General features: G+C 41.8%; 1 protein-coding gene across 2 annotated transcripts in view; it reads right to left on the bottom strand.

Moving 5' to 3' along the window:
• Positions 1 to 18,673, bottom strand: part of ATF6 (activating transcription factor 6) — a 174,920-nt gene that overhangs the window by 35,039 nt on the left and 121,208 nt on the right. For both annotated transcript variants that reach the window (XM_019486560.2, XM_019486561.2), the window contains exon 15: positions 5,639 to 5,723. In XM_019486560.2, the coding sequence (XP_019342105.1) occupies positions 5,639 to 5,723 (85 nt within the window). The remainder of the gene's footprint in view (positions 1 to 5,638; positions 5,724 to 18,673) is intronic.

The raw sequence follows: 18,673 nt of genomic DNA, 5'->3' as shown, positions 1-18,673 counted from the left end.
CCATTCAGTTCAATATCGTGGCCTGCCCTTAACTCATTAGGCAGAAAAAATCAATACACTATTTCAGTGAATTGCTAGGAAATCCTATGTTCGGTGACAAACCCTTACCTTCCTGTCCATCCCAAAGAGCAGTTACATGCCTGGAGCAATCTTTCTCTCATTATTTTGAAGAGCCATGGGCAGAACTGACAGAAAAGGGCTCCTTGAAGGAACTGCTTGCTCATCCCTTGCAATATTTCCCAACACTGCCTGTACAAATGCATTGGTAAGGACTTCATTAGAGGGGAGGAATGACAAGGTGGGAGCAAAGGATCTCAGACCAAGGGAAAGATTTTACGGCTGCGTATGCTGGACTCTGTGAAAAATCAATGAAACCCCTTTAAACACACAGGAAAGATGCAAGTCCTGAGGTTAATTCATGGCTGGTGTGTTCCTTTATCAGTCCTCTCTACTAGAAACCAATGGAAAACCCAGCTGGGGCATGTCCTATTTCCTAGAAAAGTTCATAGCACACTCCTAAAATGACAGCCATGAAAAGCATCTGGAAATGAGAAAGTACAAGCATCTGCTTCAGAGGTGTCTTACAGACCTGAAGTCTATAGTGTAGAGACACAATCCTGATAAACAAAGAAATAACCTTTGAGTACTTCAGGGTTCAGCAAAGAAGGAACAGCAAAGAAGGAAAGGAAAAGCAAATTAATCCTCTAAGCAATCTCCTATTTATACTGCTCCTTTCACCCCACAAAAGGCTAGTCAGATAGATATGAGGTTATTTTCAGAGCCGCAGACCCTCCACTCCCACGTTTTCCCTGGGACTGCAGATCTCCAGAGTGGTTATGGAGAGAATTGTAACCCTCGAGGAATTGGCTGACTTTCTAATGATGACAGCTGTTACATGCCAGGACCAGTAATGCAGGGGTGTGGTGGAATCACAGTCCCTGGATGCTTGGAAGTGCCAGTCAGGCAAGCACTCATCTGGGATAGCCCAAACACAGAGGCCCCTTCTACTTCTGGGACAAACTGTTAGCACATCTATCTTATCCTGTTAACCTTTTTAGGGCTTGTCTCTGTCCTGGGACAAAATCCATGGACATCTGAAAGACTACACTTTATCCCAGGATAAATGCAACATGTTTTAGTAGATTATGTCAGCTAAATTCTAGCCTGAGGTGCCCTCCAGGCCTATTTTTCTATTATTCCAAATTTCCCCAATTCTCCACCTTCTGGGGAGGGGAAGGCCATCAGGGGGTAAAAGTCCTGTTAAAGAACTCCAGTCCTGAGACACCATGGCTCTCTGAAGCCCCCAGGAGAGGGCAGTGCCTTGAAAGGCCCCAGAAGCCAAACTACACAGGAGGAAATGATAAATAGCAACGTCATGCACAGCAGAAGTCAAAAGAAGAGCTGGTGAGAAAGGGTCAGCAATGACCCTAATGTGAACCAATTGAATTGGGCAGGCCCATCCAGAGCCAGAGTGGAGAAAACAAGGGTGGAGTGAGGGAAAGGTCAATCCATGTGCTGTAGATGAACTCTTGAACAAGTAAGGGAGGGAGACTGGTGACTTGATATCAGGACACACAGATAGGATGAAGGGCTTGGTTCTGAGGCTGGGTGAGATCTGAGTGCACTTGCATTGTTAGTTAGAAGGGATCAGGGGTCTGTGGGAGGTAGAGGAGGATGCCAGGGCAGCAGCTGGGACAGAAACAATGGAGACAGGAAGAAGTATGAGAAGACATACCCCTACTGATCCACTTCCATCTCCTCCTCTCCAGCCTCCCAAACCTCCACTCCACTCCACTCCACTCTTCTCCTGCTTCCAACACCTCCATCTTTTCTCCAGCTTCTGACACCTCCATCTGCTCCTCTCCTGCTTCTGACACCCTCATCTCATCTCCTTCCTCCAACACCTCCCTCTGTTTCTCTTTACTTGCCTGGCAACCTGCTTTTCCACCTTTCTGGCAACTACCTTCACTATGACATAACAAGGTTCCAAATGCTCCGCCATCAAATCACCTCATCAGCCCCCAGGTAGCCCACTAAGAGCTGGCAGATTTCGTTTTGCAGAGCTCGTGGTACAATTGTAAGGCACCAGAGAAGACTCACCCTTTCCCAGGGAGTTTTACGAGCTTTATGAGCTTTGTTTTCAACCCTGAACAACTTATTTGTCAGGGAGGGGACATGCCAGAGGCCTTGCCTTGCCTGAGCACTAGAGGGGTCAGGCATCTGGGAGATCCCTGAAGCTAGTGAAATTGTAGACTACATCAAATTCTGACTTGGATCATGGCGGTTTATTTCAGGCATAGCATTAGGGGAGGGGAGAATTAGATTAGACTACCCCCCATGACTGCTCACTGATGTCTCCTTTTCCAGGTGCAGTGCAGTCCACATAGTACCCATACAAATCAAGTCTCTCTCTCTCACTCCCTGTTTTCCCACTTGACTTTCCTGCCAAGCTTTGACCCTACAGTGGGTGAATCCCTGAAGGAAGAGAGCCTTCCTGATAAGGTATAGCTCCCTAAAAATTGAGACCCCTCAGGATTTATTAGTGTGTGACCCAAGGAATAGTTACTCCTTCCCTTTCCTCCGCAATGTTCTTTAGGGTTTGTTATCCATCCTTGCTAGACACATTCCCATCCATTGTTTTGTTTCAGTCTCTTGGGTCCTTTTCTGAACCAACATAAGAATGGAAGAAGTGCTATACTGGGTCAAACCTTTTCCTAGATGTTCCTTTAGCCACAAGTACAATATAAAAAAAAGAGCACAATCAAATTCAGCATATAGCTTCAATCACAGGAGGTGCAAACCATTTTGGAAAAGCCAAAATGTTTTATTTTGACACCTTTTTTAGATGAAGTATTTCATTTTTTTGTTTCAAACCCACATTTAGCTAGGGTAAAATATTTAAATACAAGACCCACCACAAACAAAATGTTTCACGTGAGCCAAATATGTTTTTTGAGGGATTCTGGTCACACAACTGAAAAACAAATTATTTGGACAACTCTAATAGCTAGATGTACCTTTCTGCCAATAAACTATATTGGGAAGATTTTGGTTATCAGATGGAAGTTACAAGCCTTCTCTGGTGGTATAACCAGAATACTGAATTAATCTTTTCAGGTAACTTCTATTAAACCATACTGCTGTACCACCAACAGTAGGCTTTGATAAACAAGACAGAATAGAATCAGACTTGTTCTTTCTTAGTAGTGCAACATTGAAAGTAAATCCCAATTAGTCACTACAACAAACAGATGTATAACTTGGGAAGGTGACATACAGCTAACCAACTATAACCATGCTGAATGGAGTGTTACAATTTTAATTGAGTTTTCTTACTGGGCCATACTGAAGTGCAGAGGAAGCCTCTTATCTCGAGTGTCCCTTATGGTTAAGCTTAATGTATGTTTAAACAATGTCACAGCAAAGTTTTAGAAATGTGGAGGCTTGCTCCCAAAAGTTAGTTCTACATAACAATTCAGTGTTGGTAGTGTACCCTTTCAAAACAGTGTTCCCAACAAGCAAGGAAACTCCACAGTTAAAATGGTCACTGTGGTTTTAAGTACCTGGAGAATCCAATAAACAAACCATTCAATTTTTTTAAACAAGCCTCATGCAAGATACTTTGCTGGGACCCAGAGTAGAGAGATGGGCAAAAGTAGCAGATGATAACAAATATCTTAGCTTATTTTCTTAGCTTCTAAATAGCTCCTAAATACCTCATCTTAGTTTCCTAGCTTCAGACACAGTTGCAGAACAGCCATGGCATCTCACTACAGAGGTGTGAGGTTAAAGTCTTAGTCCGCACTTGCAGTTCACTCAGCAGTAAATGGGTTCCCAGTCATTCAGACTGTGGAGTCCAAGGCAGCCAGACAGGATTGCTGACTACATCACTCTCTTGTGAATGGCCTGCAGACTGACTCCACACTACTCATCTAGGCCATAGACTGACCCTGTGAACTAGATTTGGTCTGCAGACCGACTCTATGCCACTCATCCAAGCTTACAGGGCTAGATGAGTTGGGCACCACTGGAATAAATGAACTTTTGAGGTCCTTTCCATCCCTATTTTTCTGTGATTCTATTCACAGTCACACCCTATGTATTTACATTCTGTATTTGCAGAAGCGAAGCGAAAAAAAAAAAGTGCTTTTTGCCAAGCCTTGTTGATCTGGACCCTAATCAGATGTGCCTGCCACAGCGGTCATAAAAGCTTTCCTGGCACAGACCCTGCACCCCAATTTTCACAGCTGCAGATCAGCTGTAACAATGTGCTGCATGAATGTTAACAGGCACATATGCAAAGGTGCTACCCAAATAACAGACTCCAGAAGCATGCGATACAAACCAAAAAAACCCTGAAACCCACCAACCCTTACTGTACTGCACAGCGTATTGTGTGCTTTTGATGACATCTGCTTTTTGCCCATTAACTATAGTAGTCTGGAGATAGTGGACTTTAAAATCATTACATTTAATCAGCTGAGTTTGGTTATGTTAATGAGATCTAGACCTGTATAGATGCTAGATTTCCATTTCATGAAGGATTTGGAGATTTCAACTCAGAATAAAAACATAACCTTTCAGAATTCTTAACAAATAAATACTCTCCCCACAAACTCCTCTGGGTCAATCAAACTACCTTATTTATTTATTTATTTCTTTTAAATATAAACCAGAATTCAAAATTAAAAGAAGAAACAAAAAGTAATTTCCTTTCCAAATGAAAAATCAAAATGGCTCATTATGAGGTTACTGAAACAGAACTTTCTGGCATGGTGGCAAGCGTCTCCCTCCCTCTGTGTTCTTTAGAAATAATATTCCAGCCAAATTGACCTTATTTTGGAAAAGCTTTTTGAGTTTCATAAAATTACTCTGACTAGCTCTCAGGCTAACTGCAGCCGAGGTAAGCAGCTTGGGGATGAGTATTAATAGATGGAGGAAATTGGAACACTGGTTTCTGATGTATGGCTATGCTCTTCTTATTTTATGCCCATGTATTTCAAGGAGTACAGTGGAGCATTTCACACCAGTGTCACAAGAAATGCAAGGTCAATTGAGTATAAAATACTGACTTTTGTATGATTAATAACTCTGCAAAAGATATTTTTCTGTAAGACACGTGACATACACAGGGTGTGCAATGGTATGCAGAAGTGTGTGGTTGAGGTGGCTGGCACTGGCTGCAACCAGAAGCAAAGTTGATAAAAACATATGATCAGATACTCTACACATTAAAAACTGTCAATACACTAAGAACAGGAACATTTCCATTAGTAATACCTATCTGCCCACAATACTGTCCTGTGGGGAGGACAGGAGGTGGGGGGGTGCTGTGGCCACAGACAAGCAGAACGGATGGAGTTGGGAGTAGTGAGGGGAGAAGAACTCTGGATCAGGAATGCTGAATCCAAATCACATGTGTGTTTAATGGCTAACTGCTTGGGAAAAAAGTATTGTGGCTATCGTGATGTGACTCTTTGCTGGGGTTATGCAGAAGCTATGTCATATCTATACAATAGGAAATCCAAGAACAGACACTGACCTATCTTGTTTAGAAGGAGAGGGCTCCCCTAAACAATTCAAGCACATCTTTCGGAAAGGGCAGTCTACTCATTCTTGAGTCAAGTTTCAGTCTTACCCTTGATGTTTATTGCTGGCAATACGATAGACATCTTTGGTCTTCTAGTCTTATTATGAGTGGTGGCTGGCAGCAGTAGGTGATCCTGGAAAACATGAAATGACACGTTTCGTTTGTACTGGAAGCAACGCATTAAGAAAATTCCTTTCCATTCTGTGTTACATACATTGCACAAAAATCTATTTATGATGGCCTGACATTTTCAGACTGTTCAAAGGAAGCTTCCAAAAGTCACAGCAAACTTCCCATATTGTATAACCAGAAGAAATCCCTATCACATGTGGCAGCCTCTAAAAGAGCCTTGATCATCGCATGGAAGGGGATGGATAAATCTATTAGATGCTGGTTCACCACAGCCCTCATGTACGTGATTAAATTTAACTTGACTTCAGTGGGATTTAAGGATGCAGCTAGGGGCTCTGCTGGACTGGAACCTTTGCTTGCCAGTGTTGTTTGGTTTATACAAGTCTCATCTTGTTGTATCTAAGACAAGGCCTACAATGCAAATTTTTACCAGCAGATACATACCAGTTTGGGATGTGATAAAGTGTGACAAGGCCCTCAGCTGTGCTGACTACTGCCCCCAGAACAGATAAGTTATACTGGCACAACAGTGCTCATGCCAGGATAGCTAAGTTCGCTAAGTGGGAGAAGGGGCTAGAGTAAGCTGTCTTTGCAGAGTGCTGTTTCATGTCTGTAAATGGTGTCCTCAGTAGGAGTGTTTGGCCAGTACAGTACAGCAAGGTGCTCCCAATGTGGACTTGGCCTAATAGGCAAGAAATGGTTTTCCTCTGCCTTTCTGATGAAAGTCAATGAACTGAGATGCGTTGGGTTTGCGGCCTACGAAAAATAAGTTATTTTCTTATTAACAGAACTGTTCAAACACAAGAGGCAGCAGCCCAAGCATCTCTATTACTGCCTCACCAGATCAACCTACGTGGACTCTAAGAACTGAAGAAGGGTTCAGTTTCCAGTCCTCTTCAAAACTCAGCCTTCCTGCCAAAGTGCTAATGGTTGTTACAAACAGGTTATCAAACAGCTGTTAGGGAAGGAATTACTTTTGGTCATTCTTAGTATCCAAGTTTTTATTTGCTCTTTGTATATATTCATTTAGATTTCTAAACTGCCTCAGGCTCTAGACATTTTTATGAGTTTGAACTATAAAAAAAATTAAACTGACAATCACCAAACACTTTCTTCCACTTCCAAGGTACAAAATCACAGTTCTCCAGCTGCAATTAGCAGCAAACATCTTGGGGGCCAATTCTTCTCAAAGTTACATCATTGTTAGCCCACAGATTTCATGGAACTGAGGAGCAAACCCAGCCTATTTGTAAAACTTCAGATACACGGTAGAGAGACGTGTAAAGAAAGCTTTGTGATGTTCTTCATTACCAGACTGGCTTACGTGCCTTACCCTTTCAAAGACCCAGCTTTCATCCCAGAGTCTGACATTCTCTTCCTGTATCAGCTGTTATGCCTGAGTGATCCTGCTGTGATTCAAGTGAGCTGAAGCAGATTTAAAGTTGGGGGTGGGGAGTTTGTTACACTTCTATTGCTACAGAACCATTCAGATGAAATAGCTACATCGCTGGTATTCTTTCAGATCAATATAAATGTTATATTTATGTACAGCCTGAAATAGTAGGAAGAGCCATAAATCAGGATTAAGGTTCATGGGCAGGGGTATTTTTCAGAAGTCCACATGTTGCTTCACGCAAGGCAGTGCTATTTGCCTCCCAATTTCATGAGGACTGTATTTACTTAATTTTTCTTTAAACAAATGCACACTTGTTCTGTATGAATTCCATGTTGCTGTAAGGGAGTTCTTGATATGAAGCTGTTAGATGAACCAATATGTTAGGTATTTTGCAAAACAATACACTTTGTGCTTTTTCAGCAATGAAAAATAAAACAGATTACTGTCCACGGCAGTACAAAACAACCTCAATAAATAACTTGATTGAAAAACAACCATGGCTCTGAAACCACAGCAACATTCATGCTGGCACTAAATACTAAAAACTCAACATTCAAGTGTTGTTGAAGTTATGACAAAGCTCAGTGAAGGACATCAACTTCACAGAAAAAGATATTATGAAAATCAACACAAAATGTCCCGAGGGAATTACTTAATGATAAGATCAACGTTAGGTTTCATTCCCTAGCAGGGAATCTGAAGACTGTTTTTAATGCTGGGGGTTTTTTTGCTTTTTTTGTATTTTATGACCTTGATTTTTTTTTCCAAAGGAATTTTTCTTCTAAAGGTATAAATAAAAGAGTATTTTTTATCAAACACTGGAGCTGCTTCTTACATGAATAATAAACTTGTTAATGATTAGCACATTTAACTTTGTAATTATTACAGGATCTCTTTGATCAAAAACTTTAACGCCAGTGAAACAGCCAGCACTTTAACATGTTTTTGGTAGTATACTTATTTAGAAAATGAGAGGAAGTATCTATCTGAAAGCCACTATGCTGAAACAAAGCAGCAGCATTACAAACATACCAAATCACCATTCAGCACAGTAACAAAGCAAAACCCCGTTTAAACTGTATGGCATTCATACAAATATTTGCTTCCTAAGATGCGTTTCTAAAAAGGTACCAGTGCTGGAAAAGGCCCTGGTTAGGAAGGTTAGAACAAACACCTCTGAGCAGATACAGAGCAGACACTGTCAATGCCAGCTTCCCTGCAATGGTCCCTAGATAGCTATAGATGCCAGTGCAATCATCTCACACCTGCCTCACAAACTCCCCTCAGACCCCTCGTCATTGCTGAGCTGAAAGTCTTGGCTTCAATCTACAAGGCACTTAATAGATTCCAACCTAGCTAACTTAGAGGTGATTTGCCTTCCATGATTGTCCAAACAGCCAAGTGACACAGGACTGGTATAACCTGGGCATATCCCGGTTCCATCAATCAGCCACAAAGAACATTGGTGTGGTCCTGGCAAAAGCATCATTTACCAGAAGAGAATAACTTGTGCCTGTTAATCCAATGTTTCAGGATTTCTGCTTGGTTGCCTGTAGGGGCCAGGAAGTTCCTGGCTTCGTTCTTCTATTCAGAGTTACACTGATTGCCAAATTTGGGGCCAGGAAGAAACATTTCTTTTACATCAGCTTGGCAAGGACTTTTGGAGGGGAGTGGGGAGAGGGAGGGTTGCCTTCCTCTAGTGTAGAACATGGCTCTTTCCTAATCACCTTCTGCATACATATTAGCAACAACTTCCCTGTCATTGTAGTGGCAGGGCATTAGCAGTGTCCTTGCCTCTCCTGTTTTTACCTATAGTATGTTATAGGATCCTTTAGGTGTTATGGGTACTGTGCTTTGTAGTACATGTGAGGGTCTGAAGTGGTCTTTATGTAGGCGGTACTTACATATGCAGGCTTCTGGAACAAATGACCCAGGAGGTCTCTTCCAGCCTGTGTTCCTATAACTAAACCTAGCATTCAGATCAAGGTGTACAACATAGCACTTCTACTCAGTCTCTCTCAGAAGTTAATCTTTTACAAAAAATCTGCTGCCCCAGAAGAACAAAGAAAGACATCTTTTTTTCCGGACCACAGTTACAGCTACTACATGATTAAAAGGACCATACAACAAACAGTCCCATTAACCAAAACCTGCAATGAGATGATGCAGACTCCTGTCTACTGGAAACCAGAATGAAACTCATTTCACACAGAATTACTGGAAAGCCTTCAGATGATGACTTTCTGTTGTTGCTGCACAGGGTCAGCATTGAGCCTTCAAATTAAAATTGAAAGGCATGAGGCTCCTGTGAGCAAAGAGACAAAGGCTAGCAACAGATGTTGGGTTTGTCCCAGGACAAGTTATGCCAATGTTTGTTCCAGAAGAGAAAATGTACACACATCATTCTTCCAATCAGGATTTAGTGAACAGCTGAATGCACTACTGTTTTCTACTACTGATTCAAAAATGCAATCGCAGAACAACCATTCAGACATACTTTGCATTGTTCCAGGACAAATTGTTAGCACTTCTTATCTTTTTATGGGGTTGTCCAACAGACATGGATGTTTGAAAACCTATACTTTATCCCAGGGTAAGATGATTTCTCCCAAGACAAATCATAGAATCATAGACGAGACATCTGATTCTAGCCTAAACGGGCTGAGTTCTGGCTGGGGTTCTTGTGGGGAACACTTTGGAAGACGCTGTGTGCACGCTTTGCTGTAGCGTAGTTTCACAGTATGACCTCCAGAAGCCCCTTTTCAGTGCAGGAGAAGGCAACAGTCTGGGCCTAGCAGCAGGCCCCAGGGACTGCTCTCTGATTGGTTCCTGATAACACTATGTTTCATTTTATTGAGCAGTGTTAGTCTCTGGGTTAACTACCATAGCTTTGTTACACTTTGTTGCTAAAATGGCATATTGCGCTTGAGGAGAAGAAAAGGAGCCTCTGGAAGGAATAGCAAGAGAGAAAGCCGGAGATCCAAGGAGGACAGGAGAACACAAGGAAATGGCCAGACTGATATTAGGGATGCTCAGAGGCTGTTTGGTGCTCTGCACAATAAAGAGTGGTTTGAAGTAGAGCTGTCTGCTATGCTATATGCATGGTGTTGGCACTCAGATCTTCTCGCCCCTTCTTCTTCCCCCCATTCCTCCCAGGACCTATGGCGAGGAGTCTCTGAGTTGGGGTTGCCATGGATAAGTGGGGGAGCACGGTCTCCAAGCCGGAGGCTTGCCCCTCTAGCTGCTATGCCAGGCCTGGCTGAAGGGATTCTTCCAAAAGGATCACCAGCCATGGCTTTTTGTTGAGGGGGAAGGAAGAAGTGTCCCAAGGCACAGCTTCTCCTGAAAATCCGTGACAGCCCATTTTGTCATTTTGCTGGGTTAACAGTTCCTCCAAACAGCTAGACAGAACCTGCCCACAAAATGGGAGACAAAACAATAATGCAGAGCACTATTATGTGAAAGAGCTGCTTCTGCTAACCAAAGCTAAGACTTCTAAATGGACTTCCTTTCCTATTCTGGGGTACAGAATGTCTCTGAAACAGCACTGGGCTTGGTTGCGTGCTCATATGCCAATCCACAAGCTAGTGGTCTGTTTTTATAGTTACAGTTCAAACAAGTAGCAGAAACAAATAGAGGCTTTCATTCCCAAAAGAGATAGTGAGACAGTGAAGTCATGCAACTTGCATGTTTGTATGCAGGCTTTGGAGTTTTCATACAACTCCCTTGTACTCCAGCAGGGCCTTTGGAAAAGAAAGATATGTTAAGAGGCCAGTATACATTAAGGCCAAACTCTTAGCAAATATTAACTTTGAGGATCACTTGGAAGTTGAGGACAACTCAACTGTGCCCAGATAAATACAGCAGTATTTTGCAATTTGCTCTGAGTCGCAGAGATTCACTGTTTTGATGCACCCGCATCTCTAACAGGCAGGTGTGCGTCCTGGCTACATGGCTAATTTGCAAGGTCTGCCTTTGTCCAAACAGAGGAATCTGCATTGAAGACAAGAATATTAGCAGGCAGAACTCAGCAGCACAGCTTTAGTCTTTGGTTCATTAGGAATAGGAAAATCACAGCTCACAAGCTGCACGCAACCCCCAGGAGATTGACTATAGCTCCTGAAGCTGAGGCACTTCACAGAGCACACTCTAGAGTCAAAACTTTCTGTCCTGAGACTCATGGCCATGTCAAGTTTTTGTTTATAGCTAGCTAGGAGTAGAAAGTTTGGCCACACTGGTTTAATGTTTGGCTACCTATAATGTTTTCTTGCCACAATCCTGATGCTTCCTTTGAAAGTAATACAAAAACATCTGCCCATGGATGTAAAGACTAATGATTAGAAAGGAATGAGAAAGAGACAATTCTTTAAAGATTGTTTTTGCAGTATGTGATGTGTTGGACAGGCAGACATTATTTTGTTTAATTCCTAAAGTATGTTTAAATTCCACAAAGGGGGGGGGGGGGGAGGGAATAAATGATTACTCATCTCCAGTTTTAACACCAGACAAAAAACACTTAAGTGAAAATGTTATTTGTGATATTAAATGCAGGCAATAAAACGGAATAAAAAGAGTAAAAACAAATCCTAAAAGGTAGCATCTGCTTCATTAGAGCAAGTGTCATCCAGAGGCAGAATAAATCACAGCTCTTACCCTACAACAGATGGCTTTGGCTTGGGCCAAGATTTACACTTTTCGATGAGATGACAATTTAAATAGATGACCCAAACTAGAGAGTGCTGGCATGGCCACTGGAAAAATATCAGCCTGGAAAGACAGCATTTCCAAATGAGGCTTTAGCTTCAGCGTTCTCATTTTGTTCCTGATTATCTCTACAGTTTGGTGATATCAAAGCCAGATGACCTACATATCACAAAATCCAGACCGTTCATTTAGTATGTTTGAAATACAGTAATTCAGGCTTTTCTGGGGCTAAAGTATATAAACTTATCTTCCTCTAATAAACATATTTATCAAGCCTCTACTCCCACAAAGTGTTCAGAGGACTGTATGAGTAAGAAGTGATTAAATCTTGCTGTAATTGATTTAGAACATTTAAAACATTAATAAATGATTTGCCGGATGAAATGGAATGCCTACGCCTATGGATAAACCAGCACATTAAAACAAGTTAACAAGAGGTGGAGAATTACTTTGCAGCAGCTGAGATAGGATAACTGTTCGTGTGCCCACAAGTATCCTGCAATAACAGTACAAGTTAAACCAAGGCAAGCTTGAATGAAAAGCATGAATGAAAGGGGGCTAAGCTGCCCTTATTTATCTTTCACTTAACACAGGATAATTGCAAATGTGCATCCACTCACTGTGGTTCAGCTGCTTCACAGTAAATTCTCACACACCCTTAACTCACTTTAATGTGATCATCTGTCTACAAGCTAACTGAAGCCTGCTACTCTTTAAGAGATTCAAGTGCTTGCAAACCTGCTTATGGACACAATATGGGATATCATAATAATTCAGCAATGCGATTTGCAAGGGTTGTGTTACAAAATGATGTGGTTATTATACCAAGGTACTTTACATAAGATCAAAGATATTAGTGCTCCCATTTGGACTGTTATACGCTGGCGCCCTAAATACCCCCTGTACTTACTTGCAAACGGCAATGGAACTTTTTCCTACTATGCTAGAAATTCACAGTACTGCCATCTCTTAATTTTTTTAGTTTTAATCTCATATGATACTTGGCTTGTTTCTTAAAGCTCTGTCTCTTGGAGCCATGTGTATATGTGAGAAACTCACCTTTAATTTTATAAAAGTTCGAGGTTACAGTTCCATAGAAAAGCTTGGAAATGTGACCTGATTATATGTAACATGTTAAAAAACTGTAAACTAAACAAACAGTTCCAAACAGGGTATTTTTTATTTTAAATCTCAGGATTTTTTGAGGGCCTGACAGTTGGCTTGTAAATGATTAGTACTGGGATTGCTGATGTTCTCTGGTTTCACTGCAATCACTGAAACAGCAACTAATTTCCACCCTATCAACTGGCTATAGATACTCTTCCATGATGGGTGACATTCCATATATTCATAGATATTTCTATGATGCTCTCACCATATCATCTAAATATCTTATGAACAAGGATGAATTTATTGCATGGGGGATGGAGGGGAGCAAGAGTGGTAACAGGTAAAATTCTGAAAACTAACTGAGAAGCTATAGGCCAGATTTTCAAAGGGATTTAGCTCTTCCACCTTAGTCGCAAGGTCTTTTTTCCTCTCCCCCATGTTATCTACCTCACAAGATCATCCCTTCTCTACATCTTTCTTAACCTCACAGGACAGTTGTCATATTCATGTATGAATAATACCTTTTTTTAAAAGTGTTTTCAAATCTTTTGCTTAAAGGGATTTCCAAGGTGGACAATAATTATGAATGTTAACTTCATTATAATGAATAAAATGTCAATAAATATTGCTTTCTATTGGTCTATCATGTTAAATATGTTATTGAATCTTCTATTGAACTATGCTACGCTCATCTGTACACAACTCCTCTTTAGGATGTGGCAATTAAAAAAGTGGAACTATGCTTTCAACACTGTCATAATAGGACTGGCTCCATAAGTGTACGTGTTTGGGCAGCAAGAGAGAAGGGGCCTTTCTAACAGGAAAGGGAAATCTGCAATGTGCTCCATGCCTGATTGCTCTGATTCTCATTTGCACCCATAACCCCTTTTAAACTACCAGAGTGCTAAGAGGGGCCCTAGTGGAAATGAGAATCAGGCCTGTGTGTGTCTGTTTCTAGTTTTCCCTCCATCAGTTCCATACACAACTGCAGAGAACATGTAGATAATTTTATGAACTGGTAAAGGAAGTGGTTGTATAGCTTCACTATTGATGTTTTTGAGTGATGACATCCATATGGTATTCCCAAGATACAGCATACGGAGTACGGAGCAAATCCATTTTATAAAGCCAACAATACTCTTTCTGTTGCTCTGGGGAAGGACAAGCAAAGTAAGTAACTAACTATGGCACTATGCTTTTGGAGGTGTAATGGTTACCTAGGTAGCCTATTTCCTGCATCTGGACAGGAAGGGAAAGGTTTTATACAGAAATAAGACAGGAGCTCCAGAAAGTGGAAGAGGGATCCAGATTCAGATTCTGGCATATGGATTTTATGATAGCATTTGGCCTTTTAACACATCCTGACTCACTGAACACATCCACACACCAGTGATGTGTATAGTCAAAGGGAAAATGTCTGCCACAGCAAGAGATGGAGCCTTATCAACAAAGCTCCCAGACCCCATAATCTTTTTCTACAAGCCCTAAAGGACCAGCCCTGTGAGCATAACAGCAAGCTCCTTGAGCTGTACTAATCAGCAGTCTGAAGTGACTTTAAACAGGACTCTGTCCCAGTTAAATATGAAGTTGTGTTCCACACTGCGTTGGGTAATACATTCCTTAGCACAATCTCATTTCTCAGTATACCCAAACCTCAAGAGTTCGGAAATCAGCACCCAAACCTTAAACCTTGTGATATCATTATTTAAAAATACATTCCCTGATTTTTAGCTAATTTCAAAATTTTGGGGTATCTGTCCCCACCAATGTTAAAACTCGTAGAATGGCAATACAGGAACTGACATCTTGGAGCATGGTTCCCGCTTTTACAATTTTTCTATTATTTTTTTTTTTTTTGCCCAAAGTGCTTTTATGAACACTGATGCGGGTCCCGTTCCAATGTTCCTAGCACAGGTTGTTTTTATAGCCTGTGCTTTGCATGGAATGATGAAGCAGTGATACAGGATTTTTTATTTAAGCGATCTACCAGAAACGGTCTAATCCCACAGTTAATAAAATGTTCTATAGTCTTGGATTACACACCTTTCTGACATTCCCAGACAAGATTTTAATAAGTAACAGCTAACTGTTACTCCGGAACAGCTTCTGGATACTTTATCACAGCAAAATACACTGTTCTTATCCACTCTAGTTGCCACGAGGCACTTTTTATAGAGAAGTCTTTCATGCCTGTTATCATCAACTGTGCTGTCCCAGGATGTGATCCAGTCAAAGCTCACAAGCTAAATAAGTCAGGCTGGAATGGAGATGCCCAGGGAAAGCTTAGTCTCCTAATGGAAATGAGGAAGGCGATTCTGTAAGCAGCATGCTTTCTTTTGGGCAACTGCTACCACTGATTTATAAGGCAAGCTTTACTGTCCAGTATGAAGATAAAATTGTGCCCTGTAACATCAGGACTAAACCAATCCCAAATACAAAAATGATGCAGTATTAGATTGAAGAGGTGAGTAGGGAACCAGAGATGAAGTGGACAGCCAGTCTTATAGGTTGCTGACATGCCTGCATGCTGTATCCTCTCTGCAGGTCATGAATGAATAAAGCAAGTCAGGGAGACAGAAGCTTTCTATTTTATTTTTCTGTCCTCTTGTAATCAGCATGTTTTATTAGAGAACAAAACTAATCTTAAAAGTTACTGCTCACCCATAATCAAAGGACAGATGGACTCCCTTTTCCACAAGACACTCCCTTCCAAAGACTCCCTTTTTCACAAGAATTTTGTGACAGGAAAGGACATTTTTATTCAACATTTTTCTTCTGAGGTCTTACATAGAATGTAAATGAAAAAAATTGCAACATGATTAAAATTTTAATGTTTGAATTCAAAGTTCTTTAAAGTTTTGGCTTTGTTTTTATTTCTTTCTCAACACAACGTTTGAAATGTTTCCTACAGTGTAGCTGGCCTTGGATCAATACCCAGATTATGTTTCTGAAAAATTAATATAAATCATATTAGTTCTTTTAATACTACTTTTACCAACACACAGCTGGGGGTTTGCTGTCTTTAAAAGGAGGGGATGTTATAATGGTGATAAGCTTGAAAGGCAGCACCCAACATTTCACAGATTCATAGAAAAACAGGCTTGAAAGGACAGAAGGAGGTCATTTAGTGCAACCCACTGCTCAAGGCAGGAACATCTGTATCTAAACAGCTCCACCCAAATGTCTGTCTAAATTGCACTCAAAAACTTCCAGTGACAGATTCTACAGCAACTTGAGGTCATTTATTCCAGTGCTTGACCACCGTCATAGTTAAAGTTTGTCACAACCCAAAGTTGTGATTTTTTGTTTGTGTGTGCGCTTCGGCACTGCTAAATTATTTCCCGCCAAATTTGTTGCTTTCTTTGCACGGTAGAGTTCTCTGCTGCTAGGGAGAACTCTGGTGCAGCGGGGGATTTCCCGCCGGATTGCAGCTTCTTTGCAGTGTGCATCTCTTTCTTGCACTGTAGTGATACACGTTGCAAAGAAGTTCCCGCCATTTGTATTAGGATCCGCGCCATGTTATTGGCCGATTCCTAATTTAGGCACACGTGGCGGCTAGCGATTGGCTTGCTAGCCATACAAAAGGCTTGGGTAGTTTCCGCCCAAGCCGGAGGAGGGAGGAAGAGAGAGACTCTGTGTGAAGCTCTCCAAGAGCTGTGGACCCTCGCGGACCTGATGCGCCTCCCCTAAGCAGGCAAGAGGGGCAATAGAACCGAGCCTACGGAGCTTTCGCTTCTCGCCTCTTCCCGTCGCTGAGCGCAATCCTAGACGTATCCCTTTCCTGTAATTTTGGACCCTGCGGAGCCTAGCAAACTCCGGGGGAAAAACTTATCGGACCCGCAGAGCCTGAATAACTCTGGGGAAACTTTTCGAACCCAACTTAACCAGACCCGCGGAGCCTAGCAAACTCCGTGGGAGCAATCGATTTGTCAGAGTCCTCCAACGAGGGTTCAAGCGGGAGCTGTGCCTGGAAACTTGTCCAGCCTACACCAATACCATCTTTGGGTGTAAGTAAACAATCTTTTCAATCAACCATTACGCCTCCATGACTAATTCTAACTCGTGTGCGCTAAACCGCCCCGCGGTTCTCTCCCACCCCGCGTGCCCGGGCTGCCGGCCACAGCCCGCGTGCACCGAAGACGGGTCCGGTATGACCCCGGTTCGCCCCTGGCTTGCCCATGGCGGCCAGAATGGGATCGGAATCACTGCCGCGCATGGCGATGAGGGCGGGATTGGGGCCCGGCCCGCACAAAGTTCTTCCTAATATCTAACCAAAATCTCTCTTGCTGCAATTTAAGCCCATTGGGCATTTGGACACATGCTTGCACTGCAGCACTGGGAGCTTTTAAAAGTGCCCTGTGCTGTGTGCATTTGTATAAATGGTGAAATGCGCATCAGAGCTGAGAAAATGGCGGTGGCACACTTTTGAACTAAAACACAAAGGTGTTTTAGTTCAAAAGTGCACTGTAGCCATTTTCTGTGTGCTGATGTGCATTTCGCTGCTTATACAACTGTCCACAATGCAACGCAGTGCGTGTCAGCCTGTGATTGAGTCTGCTCTGACGTGTTAGATATCTGGTGCATCGCAGCATGAAAAGGTATGTATATAAATGCCCATTACTTCTTGTCCTGCCCCCTGTTGCCACAGAGAACAGTTGGTCACCATTCTCTTTCCACCAAGAGGCCTAGCTAATTAAATCGGAGGCTTTACTATCTCTAAAATGATTGCTTGCAAAAGGAAGGAAGGAAATGAATTATCCCTATTTTATAGCATTGCACAGTAGAGTAGTTGTATTACAGATTTTCTATCTGTCTCTGAAGCAGCAAGCATTAGGCACAACCATGATTCTGGACTTGGTGGATAACAACCTGATTTGTTGTTCCCTCTTCCTCTCCAGAAAGTGCACTCAGCATCAAGAGTAACGAAACATCTTATATAGATCTACTTCACTCATTTGGTATCCCATCAAGTCCTCTTTAGCTGAACAGATAATGGCTCAAAAGGAGGGATCAAGGGAGGAGAAAGATGCAGAGGAAAAGGGAATCCCTCTAGGATCCAGCAAGACTAGAGATACTTCTTTCCAAGGAGACTGACATGAGAACTAGTTGGCAAAATAGTGGAATATAATGTAAATTATTAATTCCTTACATTAAAAGCCAGTTGTAGAGCAGATGCCACATGGAAAGGGAGAAGATGACTGTTAAATTCACTCCCTACTGTTCTACTGGTTTATATGTAATGTCCCTTTTTCATCTTCCAAGGCCATTCTCGAGATAACGTTTGAAAATTGCTGTTAATGAGACACTTGTTGGTCAACTGATGGAGTCCAAATATTGGGACACAACAGGAAAAGGCCAATCTAGTCTGCATTTCACACAGGAGTCCTGCACGGTTGGAACTTGAGAGAGAGGATTTTAGATCAAATGCTTTTGTTCCAATAGCTAACACATGATCTGAAGGGACAGATGTTTCCTGCAGCAGGACTGGTTCTTCAAAGCCACTGCTCAATATCCTTCTGAACTTTGAATTTATTCCCTGTGTTTAGTTTCTGGACTATTGAAAATATTGATGCTTAATATTTTTATCTGGAACAGGAAATGATTCCAATGTTTTGCAAAGCTCTATCTAGTATGTATTTGGCTGGTTACCATGACGGATTGTTTTATATCAAAATGATCTCAATAATTAATTTTAATCACAATTAATATCAGCAAACAGGACAAATCATTTTCTATATTCT

The sequence above is a fragment of the Alligator mississippiensis genome, chromosome 5 (assembly GCF_030867095.1).
Source record: "Alligator mississippiensis isolate rAllMis1 chromosome 5, rAllMis1, whole genome shotgun sequence".
In the NCBI taxonomy this organism is placed as follows: domain Eukaryota; kingdom Metazoa; phylum Chordata; order Crocodylia; family Alligatoridae; genus Alligator; species Alligator mississippiensis.
Note: the sequence above shows the minus strand (reverse complement) of the source record. Positions and strands in the feature narration are given on the sequence as shown.